Source organism: Myotis brandtii, unplaced genomic scaffold (genome assembly GCF_000412655.1).
Source record: "Myotis brandtii unplaced genomic scaffold, ASM41265v1 scaffold120, whole genome shotgun sequence".
In the NCBI taxonomy this organism is placed as follows: domain Eukaryota; kingdom Metazoa; phylum Chordata; class Mammalia; order Chiroptera; family Vespertilionidae; genus Myotis; species Myotis brandtii.
In genome coordinates this window covers 3,310,653-3,322,368 of record NW_005354174.1, presented here as the reverse complement: position 1 = coordinate 3,322,368, position 11,716 = coordinate 3,310,653, and the positions used below count along the sequence as shown (strand labels likewise).

The 11,716-nt window shown below is 56.0% G+C and overlaps 1 protein-coding gene across 4 annotated transcripts in view; it reads right to left on the bottom strand.

The window, feature by feature from the left end:
- Window positions 1-6,878: 6,878 nt before the first annotated feature.
- CRHR1 (corticotropin releasing hormone receptor 1) overlaps window positions 6,879-11,716 on the bottom strand; it is a 41,334-nt gene continuing 36,496 nt past the window's right edge. For all 4 annotated transcript variants that reach the window (XM_014531907.1, XM_014531910.1, XM_014531916.1 and 1 more), the window contains 6 exons: window positions 11,404-11,465; window positions 9,399-9,471; window positions 9,109-9,194; window positions 8,789-8,924; window positions 8,569-8,610; window positions 6,879-8,029 (listed from right to left, as the gene is read on the bottom strand). In XM_014531907.1, coding sequence (XP_014387393.1) covers window positions 7,889-8,029; window positions 8,569-8,610; window positions 8,789-8,924; window positions 9,109-9,194; window positions 9,399-9,471; window positions 11,404-11,465 — 540 coding nt within the window. In that variant the 3' untranslated portion in view covers window positions 6,879-7,888. The remainder of the gene's footprint in view (window positions 8,030-8,568; window positions 8,611-8,788; window positions 8,925-9,108; window positions 9,195-9,398; window positions 9,472-11,403; window positions 11,466-11,716) is intronic.

Below are 11,716 nucleotides of genomic sequence, written 5' to 3'. Positions count from 1 at the left end.
ACCCCAGGTGGGGCTGAGCCGGGTAATGTGAAATCACATGTGGGAAGATGGGGTTGAGGATCCCAGACAGGATTCGGGACCAACGTTGGCCCCTTACCCGCTGGGTGACCCCGGCAGGTGCCTCTCCTCTGCCCCTGTTTCTTTAGCTGCAAAGAAATGAGGACATTGGGTCAGAGAGTTCCTGAGGCCCTGAGCTCCACCATATTGTGCACTTTTGTTGAGCTCCCACATAGTGCCAGATACTTGATCTGTCCTCATTGTGTGCCTGTAAGGAGGTATTACTAGAGGCTGTGAGCTGGCCTTCAAATCCATGCCCCTTTCTACCGCTAAATGACCAGAATTTTTTTGCCAGCCTCCCTTGGACTTAGGAATGGCCACATGGCCATTTCTTGCCAATGGAATTGAGCAGAAATAATGTGAGCCCTTCAGAGGGGCTCTGTGGGCTCCTTGTCCATCTCTTTCCCTCTCTCTCAGGGCAGTCATGGACACGTGTGGATCATTGACTGTGGAGAAGAAGACATTGTCCTAAGGGAGGGGGTGGAAGGAACTGGGTCCCGGATGTCCACATGGAGCAGTGGCACGGGGTGCTCACTGTGGACGGTGATCCATTATCTTCCTGAAGCCATTGCCTTATTGTGGTCTCTGTTACGTTAGCTTAACACTCACCTGAACACCCCCGTGTTGTGGGTGGGTGAACCTGAGGCTCCCTGAACGCCCCAGGGCTGGCCCTGCAGCTCTGCTCTCTGCCCCAAAGCCTCACCTGCTGCTTGTGTGTGTCCTTCAGGCCCAAACCCCAGTGACATCACCACCAACGCCAGGAGAAAATAGCCCCGCTTCTTAGCATGTCATGATCACAACTCAGGATGTACTGTCTTCAAAGCATGTATCACAGTCCTAGGTTTTTGCTTGTTTTTGGGTTTCCTTGTTTATTTTCCGTCTCCTGTCGTTTGAGATCTGTGAGGACAGGAACCTTGTCTGTTCTCGGCCGCTGCTCCTGGATTCTGGTATAGACAGTGATGCCAGGGACATACGCGTAGGATGCACGAGTGAGCGACCCTGTTTTACAGCAGAAGGGACTGAGGCACAGGGCAGTGAGGAGACTTTTCCGAAGGACCTCATCAGTGGTAGAGACGAGATTCAAACGCAGGCTGTGGGGCCGTGAGCCTCCAGCTAACCCCCTGTGCTGTGTGGTGTGCTCAGACCTTGTGGTCAGCCGCTCATCCCCGTTGAGTGGGACTGGGTGGGAGATGGGGTGACAGAAAAAGTGGATTCATGAAGGGAATCTTTACGAAGTTACCTACAGACTTTACACATTGTGTTGGTTTCTTGTGTTGCCTCAACTAATGATCACAAACTGGGTGGCTTAACACAGGAGTTTATTCTCCCACAGTCTGGAGGCTAGAAGTCTGCTATGGACTACGTGTTTGTGTGTGCCCTCTCCACTCCCGCCCCAATTCCTATGTTTAACCTCTAATTCCCAGTGTGATGGTGCTTGGAGGTGAGGCCTTTGGGAGGTAATTGTGTCATGAATGCGATTGGTGCCCCTCTAAGAAGAGACAGGAGAGAGATGCTCTCTCCATCCTGTGAGGACATAGCAGGAAGGTGGCCATTTGCAAACCAGGGAGTGAGCTCACACCAGGAACTGAATATGTTGGCACCTTGATCTTGGACTTCCAGAACTGTGAGAAATAAGTGCTTGTTGTTTAAGCCACCCTGTCTGTGGTATTAGTTATAGCAGCCCGAGCACACTAAGAAAAGTCCAAAATCGAGGTGTCAGCAGGGCCATGCTCCCTTCGAGACTATGGGTAGAATCCTTCCTCTCTCCTCCTGATTTTGGGGGTGGCTGGCAATCCTTGGTGTTCCTTGGCTTGTACATCACCCCAATCTCTGCCTGTGTTGAACATGGCCTTCTCCCTCTGTGTCTCTTGTCTTATAAGGACATCAGTCATATTGTATTAGGACCCAGCCAATGACCTTATCATAACTTGATTACCTCTGCAAAGACCCTATTTCTAAATAAGGTCACATTTACAGATACTGGTGTTAGGACTCCAACATGTCATTTTGGGGAACACAATTCAATGCATAAAACACATTTTATTTTAACTTCCAAGGAATCAGCATACAGTCCCTGACCTTCCTCAAGGCCTCTCCTTTAGTTATGTGTCCACCCGTTTAGTTCCGAGTCACCTTTCTTGTGACACCCACACCGAGGGGACACCGTCTCCACCATCCAGCCTTGGACTCTTTGAGGGGGAGGGGGAGTTTAAAGGACCTTGCAAAATGGTTGACAAGTGGAGCTGTATAGACTTTGACAACCTCTTCCCACCCAATTACTTATATCTGTCTCACCCACACCTCACTTGACAGCTATTTTTTTGTCCAACTCAGATTATGTCTTTCAAACCATTCAGCTGAGTTTTCATAAGGAACGACGTCGCTCTTTGTTTGTGTACTTCTGATTCATCCACTAACATAGCACTTAATTAGGTTACAAACCAGTAATTGCAATGACAAGTTAACTGTCAGAAATGCATTAGGGAATAGAAGCAACTGATTGTGAGTGTAGCCTGGATGGAGCTGCAAAAAATGGAGGAGGTGCCGGCTGCCCCTCTGCTGGGCTCCCCTTGCAAAGGGAGGACTGGTGCTTTGGTCGGGCAGTTCGAGGAGGGACACTGACTGAGCCGTGCTTTCGGAGTGTAGAGGTGTCTAGACTGGGTGCGCCTCTGCATCCGAGCACCCAGGTGCTGGGCACAGCAGGGCTAGCCAGCCCGTTACTGAGCTCTGTGATAATAAAACTTTCTGTTCCCCCCCACCCCCCAGTTACTGATGCTCAGTCTATTCCCTCACTGGGTCCCCCACTGTCCACTCAGGGAGTCTCAAATCTTGAAAAACCAAGGACCAGCACACCCATTGGGGTGGCTGTTATCAAACACTTGGATCATAACAAGTTTTGACAGAAACGTGGAGAAACTGGAGTCCTCATATGTTGCTGTTGGGAATGTAAAATGGTGTGGCCCTAGCAGAGAAGTTTGGTGGTTCCTCGGGAAGCTGAACAGTTACAAGAGAATGGAAAGCGGGCATTCAAAGGAGTGAAGTTCTGATTCAGGCTCCCACAATGTGGTTGCACCTTGACAGCACTGTACTAAGTGAAAGAAGCCAGTCATGAAAGGACAAGTATTGTATGATTCCACTTTTATGAAATATTGAAAACAGGCAAATCTGCAGGGACAGAAAGCAGGTTTGTGGTGGCCAGAGGCTGGGGGAATGAGGAATGGGAGTGAGTGCTTAAGGTATGGTGTTTCCATGAGGAGACAAACAGGTTCTGGAAGTGGGTGGTAGTGAGTGCACTAGTGGCACTGAACTGTGCATTAGGACACGGTCGAGATGGCAAGTTCTGTGTTATGTGTATTTTGCCACAATTAAAAGAAAACAGTGACGCCAGCTGCAGTCCCCTCCAGGGGTACTGGGCGTAAGACAGGCTTGTTGCAGTTCTGGAGGTCTCTAGAGTCATCTCCAAATGGTGATCTCGGTGGTGTTTCCAACGTCCTGAGAGCTTTGAAAGATAATGCACGGCCCAGGCATCTCTTGCCTCCAAGCTGCAGGGTTTGGTGGGATGCAGAGGGTAGGGACTAGGAGGCAATGCTTAGAGATGGAGGAGGACTGGGGACGCTGGGAGGCGGGCAGCCTGTGGTCGCTCTGGAGGCTGGGCTGGGTTCAGAGAGGGATCCACCCGAGGCTCATGCTTTGTGGACACCAACTCCTACATCCAGCTTCGTATCTGTTTGTCCACAAACTGGGAAAACCAAGGAATTTCCCGAGGGAGGGCATTGGAGGGGGCAGCAGGGCAGGGAGGGGTGCCCTACAAAGAACTCCTGCTGCAGAGGGGTTGGACACAGTGCAGGTTAAGGGAGGCCAGCTGGGGTTGACATCCAGCCATGCCACTGCTGGGTGCTCTTGGGCAGCTCTCAACCTCTCTGGGCCTCACTTTCCCCATCTGTTAAGTGGGGATAATAGCACTTGCCTCATAGGGTGGTGTGAAGAGTAGATGAGGTCAACAAGTGAGGGGCTCGGCGGCGCTTGGTGCCCAGTAAGCACTCAATGAATGACAGTGTCGTTGTTGGTGAAATGCAGAAAGCACCCTCTTTATTTGGACCAAGGGTGGACTGTTGGGTTTGAAGTCAGGGCTGGATGAGATGATCCTGGGGCCAGTGGCACCCTCGCAGGACTGGGCAGTGTCTGGGTGGATGCAGAGAGACTCCCAGAGGCTTCTGGTGGCCTGGGCTGCACTATTTACAGTTAAGAAGTGGAGGGGCGGAGGGTGTTGGAGAGATAGGGAAGGAAGGCTGGGAGCCAGGGGGACATACACACCCTCATAGCTCCCACTCAGCTGGACTCAGCAGCTGGACACTGGTTGGGCCATCTCTGGGATGGTCCTATTTTCCCCTGGGACACATCCTCAATCAGACGGTCTGAAACACTGAGGCCTCCTTGTTACCCCCTCCCTTCACCCCCAGCTGCTTTATCAGTCCTGGTCTCCCCAAATTCAAGCCTAGTGACTTTAGTCAACTGAGGGGGTAAAAAGAGCCCTGGACTTGGAGCCAAAGGACTGTTGATCTCAGGTGGGTCTCCAGGCCTCAGTTTCCTCAGCTGTAAAATGGGCTAGTTCCTACCTCCATTGGCTAGTTGAGGGTTAGATAAATGTTTTAAAGGATTCGGTGGAATGCAAAGAGATCTACAAATGCCCACAATGAAAGAATTATTATCTGGATTCCAAAACCTCCCTCCCTTCCTAATAAGTGTTATCCCCAGATCTGACTCCCTCCCCAGTCCTGGTCCTACGGGTCTGACCCGGCAGCAGCAGGGGACTGAGGCGGCTGGAGGGGAAGCTGAGGATCCGCCCGACCCCCGCAGGATCCTATTGTCACATTCAGGGAGGCGGGGAGGGAGAGCCCAAAATGGAAAACCAACCCACACTGTGGTTTCCCTCCACTGCTGATCTGTGCCTAGGAGGGAGGGTCCCCAGGAGAAATGGACTCAGGGAGGGCAGTTTTGGGGGACTGTGGTCTTTGGCTTGGGAGAGGGGCCTGTACCACAGTGACCCCACCCTGCAGCTGCCCAGCCCCTCCCTGAAGTGTAGTGACCTGTGTGTCTATTGGCCCATAGAACCACCCCCACCCCCAAGGGACTTACCTCTCTTCCCACTCCACCCACAGGCCAAACCTCAGGGCAGAATGACCTTCAGAAATCCTGTTTGGGGCCTGCCTTCACCCTGGTCCCAGAGCCCAGAACACACACGGGCTGTGGAAGGGTTACACTCTGGGCACCTGCCCTGGCATAGGAGCTGCAGTTCTTTGGGGCCCAGATGTCCCCAGCTGTGCTTGAAGCAGCCCCTCTGCCCTTACAGTCTCTGGATGGGAGGGGTCCCAAGGCTCCTCTGGACCAGCCCCTGCCTGTGCAGGGACACCTGTAGCTCCTCTGATGACGGCAGCCTTGGAGGTGGCTCCCACGGCCTTCCAAGCGCTGAGCTCTGAGCTGAGCAGCTGGTGGCTGGCATTGGGGTGCTGCTCATCTGCCCCTCACACCAGGCCCAGGGCCGAGTGCACAGTAGGTGCTCAGAGGGAGCCCATCAACTGAAGCCACCAGGAGGCACAAGCAGGAAAGGGGGCACCGCCCCTGTCGCCCCCTCAAGGAACCTTATGTATGCAACCCCCTCAGAGTCCCCCAGCCCATCCGTGGGAGGCCCCACCCCCACATCCCGCGTTTCCCAGGAAAGCCTCCCTTTCTCACTTCTTCATGGAGTGGAACGCAGAGTTGAGGAAGATGCCTCCATGCGGCCATTCGAGACCCATCAGCCACTTACGGTCCCTCCTGCCAGCCAGGACTCTTTCTGGGGCTTCTCCACCCAGTTACTCTGAAAGCTGTTAGCCTGTGTCCCCTGGTCCCCTCCCCATGTCTTCCCCGTCTCTCTACTTAAGGAGACAGAGCTGGAGTTGGCAGAGCAGGGTCCCCTCATGGCCTCCAGGGACACCCGCAGCTCCTCCCTGGGCCAGACCCCCACCCACTGCACCTCCCTTCCCTGCAGGGAGCTCAGGGCTCTCGGTACCCGTCATCCTAGCCTGTGCTGGTGTCCGACACCACCCGCCCTGTGTGCACGTGTGGTCAGAGACCCCGCGGCAAGGCCCAGCTGCCCTGGCCCTGTGTGTGCTGCTGGGAGTTTCATTGTCCCTCCCTCCCCTTTGTCCCCCAGGACACAGCCCACACCGGCTTCCACCGCACGCGGCTGTGACTGGACGCTCTCTCTTGGCCTCCTTGTGGCCCAAGTGGCCATGGGAAGTGCAGGAGGATTAAGGACCCTGGTAGCAGCCTTCACCCCGACTGAAGGAGCTGGTAGATAAACATCCCTCGATCCTCGATGGGATGGTGGAGGCGTGTGTCCCACTCGGCTTCCCGAGTGTCCAGCAGGATTAAGTTCCAGCTGCCCAGAGGGGCGATGGCCTGTGTGCACTTACCCTTCCCGCCACCTTCCTTTCCTGGTCCCCACCCCCACCTGCTCCCTGTTTCCACCTGAGCTTCTCCCCTGGGGCTGGGACACTCCATCGCCACTCCATTGCCCAAGCTGTGCCCCTGCCCACGATGTCCTTTACCCACAGCCTGTCTCTCCCTACCACGCACCCCCTTACAAAAGCTGTCCTTATCACCTGGGCCAGCAGGACCCACCTAGTCCTCAACCAGCCCTCAGGGCTCACCTAGCACCCCATCCTTGATGGGTGTGTGTGTTTCCCAGACACACAGAGGCCCTGAACCCTCAAAGTGGCCTCCATTTCTCTGCAGACCCTTTCCACCCAGCTCCGGCACAGTGCAGAACTTCACAGATGCTGGTTGAAAAGATAAATATTATTATTATTTACATCAGCCACCCCCATCTCCCAGCCCTGCACCCCCAAAGCCCTGGCTGTCCAGTGAGGGCTGGGCCAGTCTATGCCTGGGGTGGATGCGATCAGCTGACCCAAGGGCCACTTGTGCTGCTCCAGGCGCTGGGGCCTGAGGGGCCTGCCCTTTCTCCTATCTTTGTGTAGCTAACAGTGCGTCCCCAGAGGACATCCAGGGCAACAAGCTCTCTGTGACCAGCAGAGGGGCTGCCCAGAGGCCAGGTCACTTCAGTCAGCAGGCTGGATGGTCCTCTGCATTCTCCGCCCCTTCACAGGGAGACCGGCTTTGGCTGGGGCACACCCCAGCCCCCATCTTCTCACAAAGGTGGAGACACCTGGGGCAGGAGGTTAGGGAGAGGGAGCTTGTGTGGCCGGCAGGGCAGTAAAAGTCCAAGGGTGCAGCGAGACAGGGCATTTCTGGTGGCAGCACCACAGGGCCAGATGACGTTCTGGTGGCGTGGGAGGATTTCTGGTCACGTAGCCTGATGTCTGATGATGCCACCGATTTCTAACGTCTCCAGGGCTCTGACAGCAAGCCTTGGTTCCCAGCGTTGTTGGAAGGCATTGCTAAGGCCCGGAGGCATTATCTCCGTGGTTGGGATGCTGTTCCAAGAGTTTCCCATGGTGCCCCTGGGGCAGCGAATACCCCCACAGTGCATTGGCCACCTTGTGCTCTGGGAGGACACCTCTTGGAGAGACCCCTGTGCTGCTTTGGATGGCCTGGCTCCCCATTCTCACTCCACTCGCCAGGGAGGACTGGGGGCCAGGGGGAGCCAGAGGCTCTGGGCCCAGCCGAGTCCTATAGCTTATTTTCCAATTGTCCCATGGCCCAGACTGTGGCTGCTCTCAGAGCCCAGAACTCCTGCTCAGCTGGGGGTCAGGGAGGGGCCTCCCAGGTCTCGGGGCCAGTATGGGGTGGGGAAGGAGCTGGTCCCCTCCAGACACGGCCTTCCAGCTCAGACCCCTGTGGACTGCTTGATGCTGTGAAAGCTGACACGGGTTGGGGAGGTGGGGATGGACATGGCGCGGGCCACCCGGGCGCGGATCGAGTGCTTGTCCTGCCATCGGTGCCACCTCTTCCGGATGGCAGAGCGGACCTGTGGGCATGGAGCAGACCATAACGTTCAAGCCCAGTCACAGGAGGGCCCTCCCTCCCTGAGGGCTGCCACAAGCCGCTGTAAGGCAAACAGCTCTGCAGGTGAGCAGTGCACAGGTGTGAGGTGCACAGGGGGCCACAGGAACATCGGGACTGTTTTCTCAGGTGTCCCGAGGAAGGAATGCCTTTTTCTAACCCACACAGTGTCTTTGCCATGAAGAACCCCTACCCTCAATCCACATGCATCCCCTGCCCGAGGGCTCAGCTTCCTGGCTTTCAACAACCCATTTCACAGACCCATTGATAAGGCTGAGGCCCCAGCTCTTCCCCCCTCCCAATGTCAACTGCCTAAGTGAGCAAAGGAGGAGGCTTGCCACGGCAGGAGCAGCGTGGGCAGGTGGCCCGGACCCTCCAGGGTATCCCTAAAGGAACCTGGGGGCAGGGAGGAGGGCCAGCATGTGGGGGGCAGAGGGAGGCTGCAGACCATCTCTCCTCCCAACAGGCCTCCTGCCATTCTGAACCCCAGCCCGGGGTCCTTACCTCGCTGTTGAGGAAACAGTAGAACACAGACACGAAGAAACCCTGGGGTGGAGGAGAAGGCGGGTCAAGGGACTGGGCTGAGTGGCCCCACTCAGTTTCCGGGCAGCCCCTTCCCTCCCCAGTGTCCTGCCCCTCCAGGCCCCTGTCTGGGAGAATGCCCACCCCTGGAGGTGTGGGGTGGAGGGTGGGGGGCAGGACCAAGAGGGGAAGGCGTTGGTACCTGGAAGGACTCCAGGAAGGAGTTGAAGTAGATGAAGACGACCCGGGAGACCTCGTCTTCCCCGGGGTTGACAAAGAACAGCATGTAGGTGATGCCCAGGAGGGGGAGCAGTACCAGAGTGGCCTTCACAGCCTTCCTGGTGGAGGGCGGGGAAGCCAGAGTCACAGCCCACCCCAAAGGGGGCCGGGGTGGGAGTCAGTCCCCAGTGTCTGAGATGGGGGGCTGGGGTTTCAGGAGGGACTGTCAGGCCTGGGGGAAGACCCTGGGTAAGGACTGGGATCTCTGGAGCCCCCAGGGGTGGGGGACACAGGACCACTTACCTGTACTGAATGGTCTCAGACGTGGTGGACGCCCGAAGTTTGGTCATGAGGATGCGGACGATGTTGAAAAGGAAGATAAAATTGATCTGCAAGTGAGCACACAGTGGGATGGTGTAGGCATGTGTGTGTGCAAGATGTTAGGGACTTAGCCATCTCAGGTCTGGTCTTGGTCCCCCCTGCTGCTCTCCCGCCACCTTCACTAGCACTCAAACATTCTAGGCAGAGGGATCCTTGGGGTCCACAGTCGGCTCTGATGGCCCCTCCCGACTGCCCCCCACCCAGGTTCTTACCAGCAGGACCAAGATCATGGGGCCCTGGTAGATGTAGTCGGTGTAAACCCCAGGCCTTTTGCCAAACCAGCACCTAGAAGATCACAGATAGGAGGTGAGAGGAGGGGCCATCCGGGTCCAGTTTGGTGGCATAGGGGAGGGGCATTGCTAGGCCAGGGCAGGACTGGGGCTGGAAACCAGGCTCTGGGTGCCCAAATTCCAACCCTGGCCAAAGGTCAAGCCACTTGATCCCACCACAGTGCTCAGTTATCCCGTCTGCAGCATGGTCGGCATCCTCTGTTATTAGATGTAAAGCTGGAAGCAGGCAGTGTGGCAGGGAGATCATGGAAAAGACGTCTGAATGGAGCAGGCATGGGCCCAACACACCACTGCCCCCTCAGTCCCCACTGTGTCTCCGGCACAAGCCCACTGGTGGTGCCTTGCCCTGCCCCTGTCACGTAGAGGCCCCCAACAGCTAGCAGTCTCCCAGTCTGCAGTGTGACCAGCCTCGAGGCAGAGCTTCCATAGATCCCACCGTCCCAGGAGGCAGATTTGCTTTGCATTTTCCTGAGCTCCCTCCAGCAAGCTCTAGGAAGGTCAGGGGAGTGAGGGGGACAGGGCGCACAGAAAATCCCACCTCCGTGCCTAGAGGAGGGTCCTGTGGGCATGCAGCCCCGCAGCGCCTAGATCTCATGATGCTTCCATAAACCAAAACTGAGATTTTTAGGTGGAAAATCTTGACTTTTTAAATTCAAAAAACATGGTGCAGACCAAACGTGACCTGTCTGGAGTCAACTCCAGTCCTTGGCCTTGAGTCTGGATTCCTCCTGCTGCAGTGGCAGCATCTTGCCACAAGGTGGGGCTCCAGAGTCACTCAGACCAACTTCTCCAGCTCAGGCATCCTTTTCCCTCTAGGATGCTTACTGGGCAGCTTTGGGGAAAAGTCCTTCCTCTTCTCCCCTGTGCTCACACCCACTCCTGCACACCTGCAGGCACAGGCCATCGCCCAGGGGTTACGATGCCCCTGCTCAGGGACTCTGGCCCACAGTGGTGTGGCAGTTACCCGCCTCCCGGAGTCAGGAAGGATCGCCCTGGTAAGTAATGAACAGAATTTTCTAGGCTCCTTGTCCATCCCAGTGAGGCTATGGTGGCTTCCCTACTCTACGATGGTGGGGAGACTTGTCACTGATGAAGGCCGCCTGGAACCCCAGTCAGACAGTGGGTTCCTGAAACCACTATCTCAGTGGTTCTCTTATCTCAGGTGCACAGTAGAATCACCTGGGCAGTTAAAAAACATCCCGGTGCCCAGGCCACACTCTGGACCAATTACATCCAAGCCTGGAGGTCAAGCCTGGGCATTGGTACTTTTTAAAGCTTCCTGGGTGACTCTAATGGGAGCCAAGGCTGAGAACCCTGAGTGGAAGCCTAGTTGTCAGGGGCAGCTGGGAACACCTGTATCCATTCACTAAGGCGCCTCAGGACTTCAGAGCTGGAAGGGGTCTCTGAGATGGTCTGGATCAGTTGCTATTAAGTCTTAAGATTAATAGAAAACATTTGTACGGCATATACTATGTGCCAAGTACAATCCTAAATGCTTACTATATATTAACTCATGTCATCCCCACCACACCCTGTGAGGGAGGCACTATTATTAAGATGCCCATTTTACAGACGAGGAAGCTGAGGCAAGCTGTAGTAAGTATAGCACCCAGGTCGTACAGTTACTTAGTGATGGAGCCACGATTCAGGCCCTGAACAGTCTGGCTCCACAGGCAGCCGGTAACCCTCCTGTGGTTCTGCCTGGGAGAGCCCAAGACAGAGCAAATTGCCTGGATCCGCCTGTCCAGCCCCCCTCAGGCAGAGCACCCCAGGGAGCCTCGGACTGAGCCCAGCCCCAAGCTCCCTCTCTTTATAGATGAAGAAACTGTGGCCCTGACAGGGAAGGTGACTGCTGAAGGCCCTGGAGGAGTGTCAGGCAGAGCTGGGCTGAGGGCCCCCGAGGCAGTGAAGGAAGGAGCTGACTTACTTCTCATTGTCGTAGTACAGCTTCCCAATGGCCCAGGCCACGATGATGGGGAAAGGCACACCTGGGGAAGAGAGCACAGTCACAGAGCCACTCGGCGGGGCCTGGAGGACCTCAGTGCATCCCAGGGCCTGGAGGCAGGCTGGGGTCCCCAGGGTAGAGCTGGGACCCACTCTTCCAACATACCTCCTTTAAATGCTCCCTCCCCTCCCCCCAGCTAGGGGCAGAGGGCTGTGGTGTACATTCTGTCACCCTAACCTGGCCCTGCAGCCAGCTGGCCTGGGTCTGGGTGAGGAGAGGGGAGCCTGGGATGGGC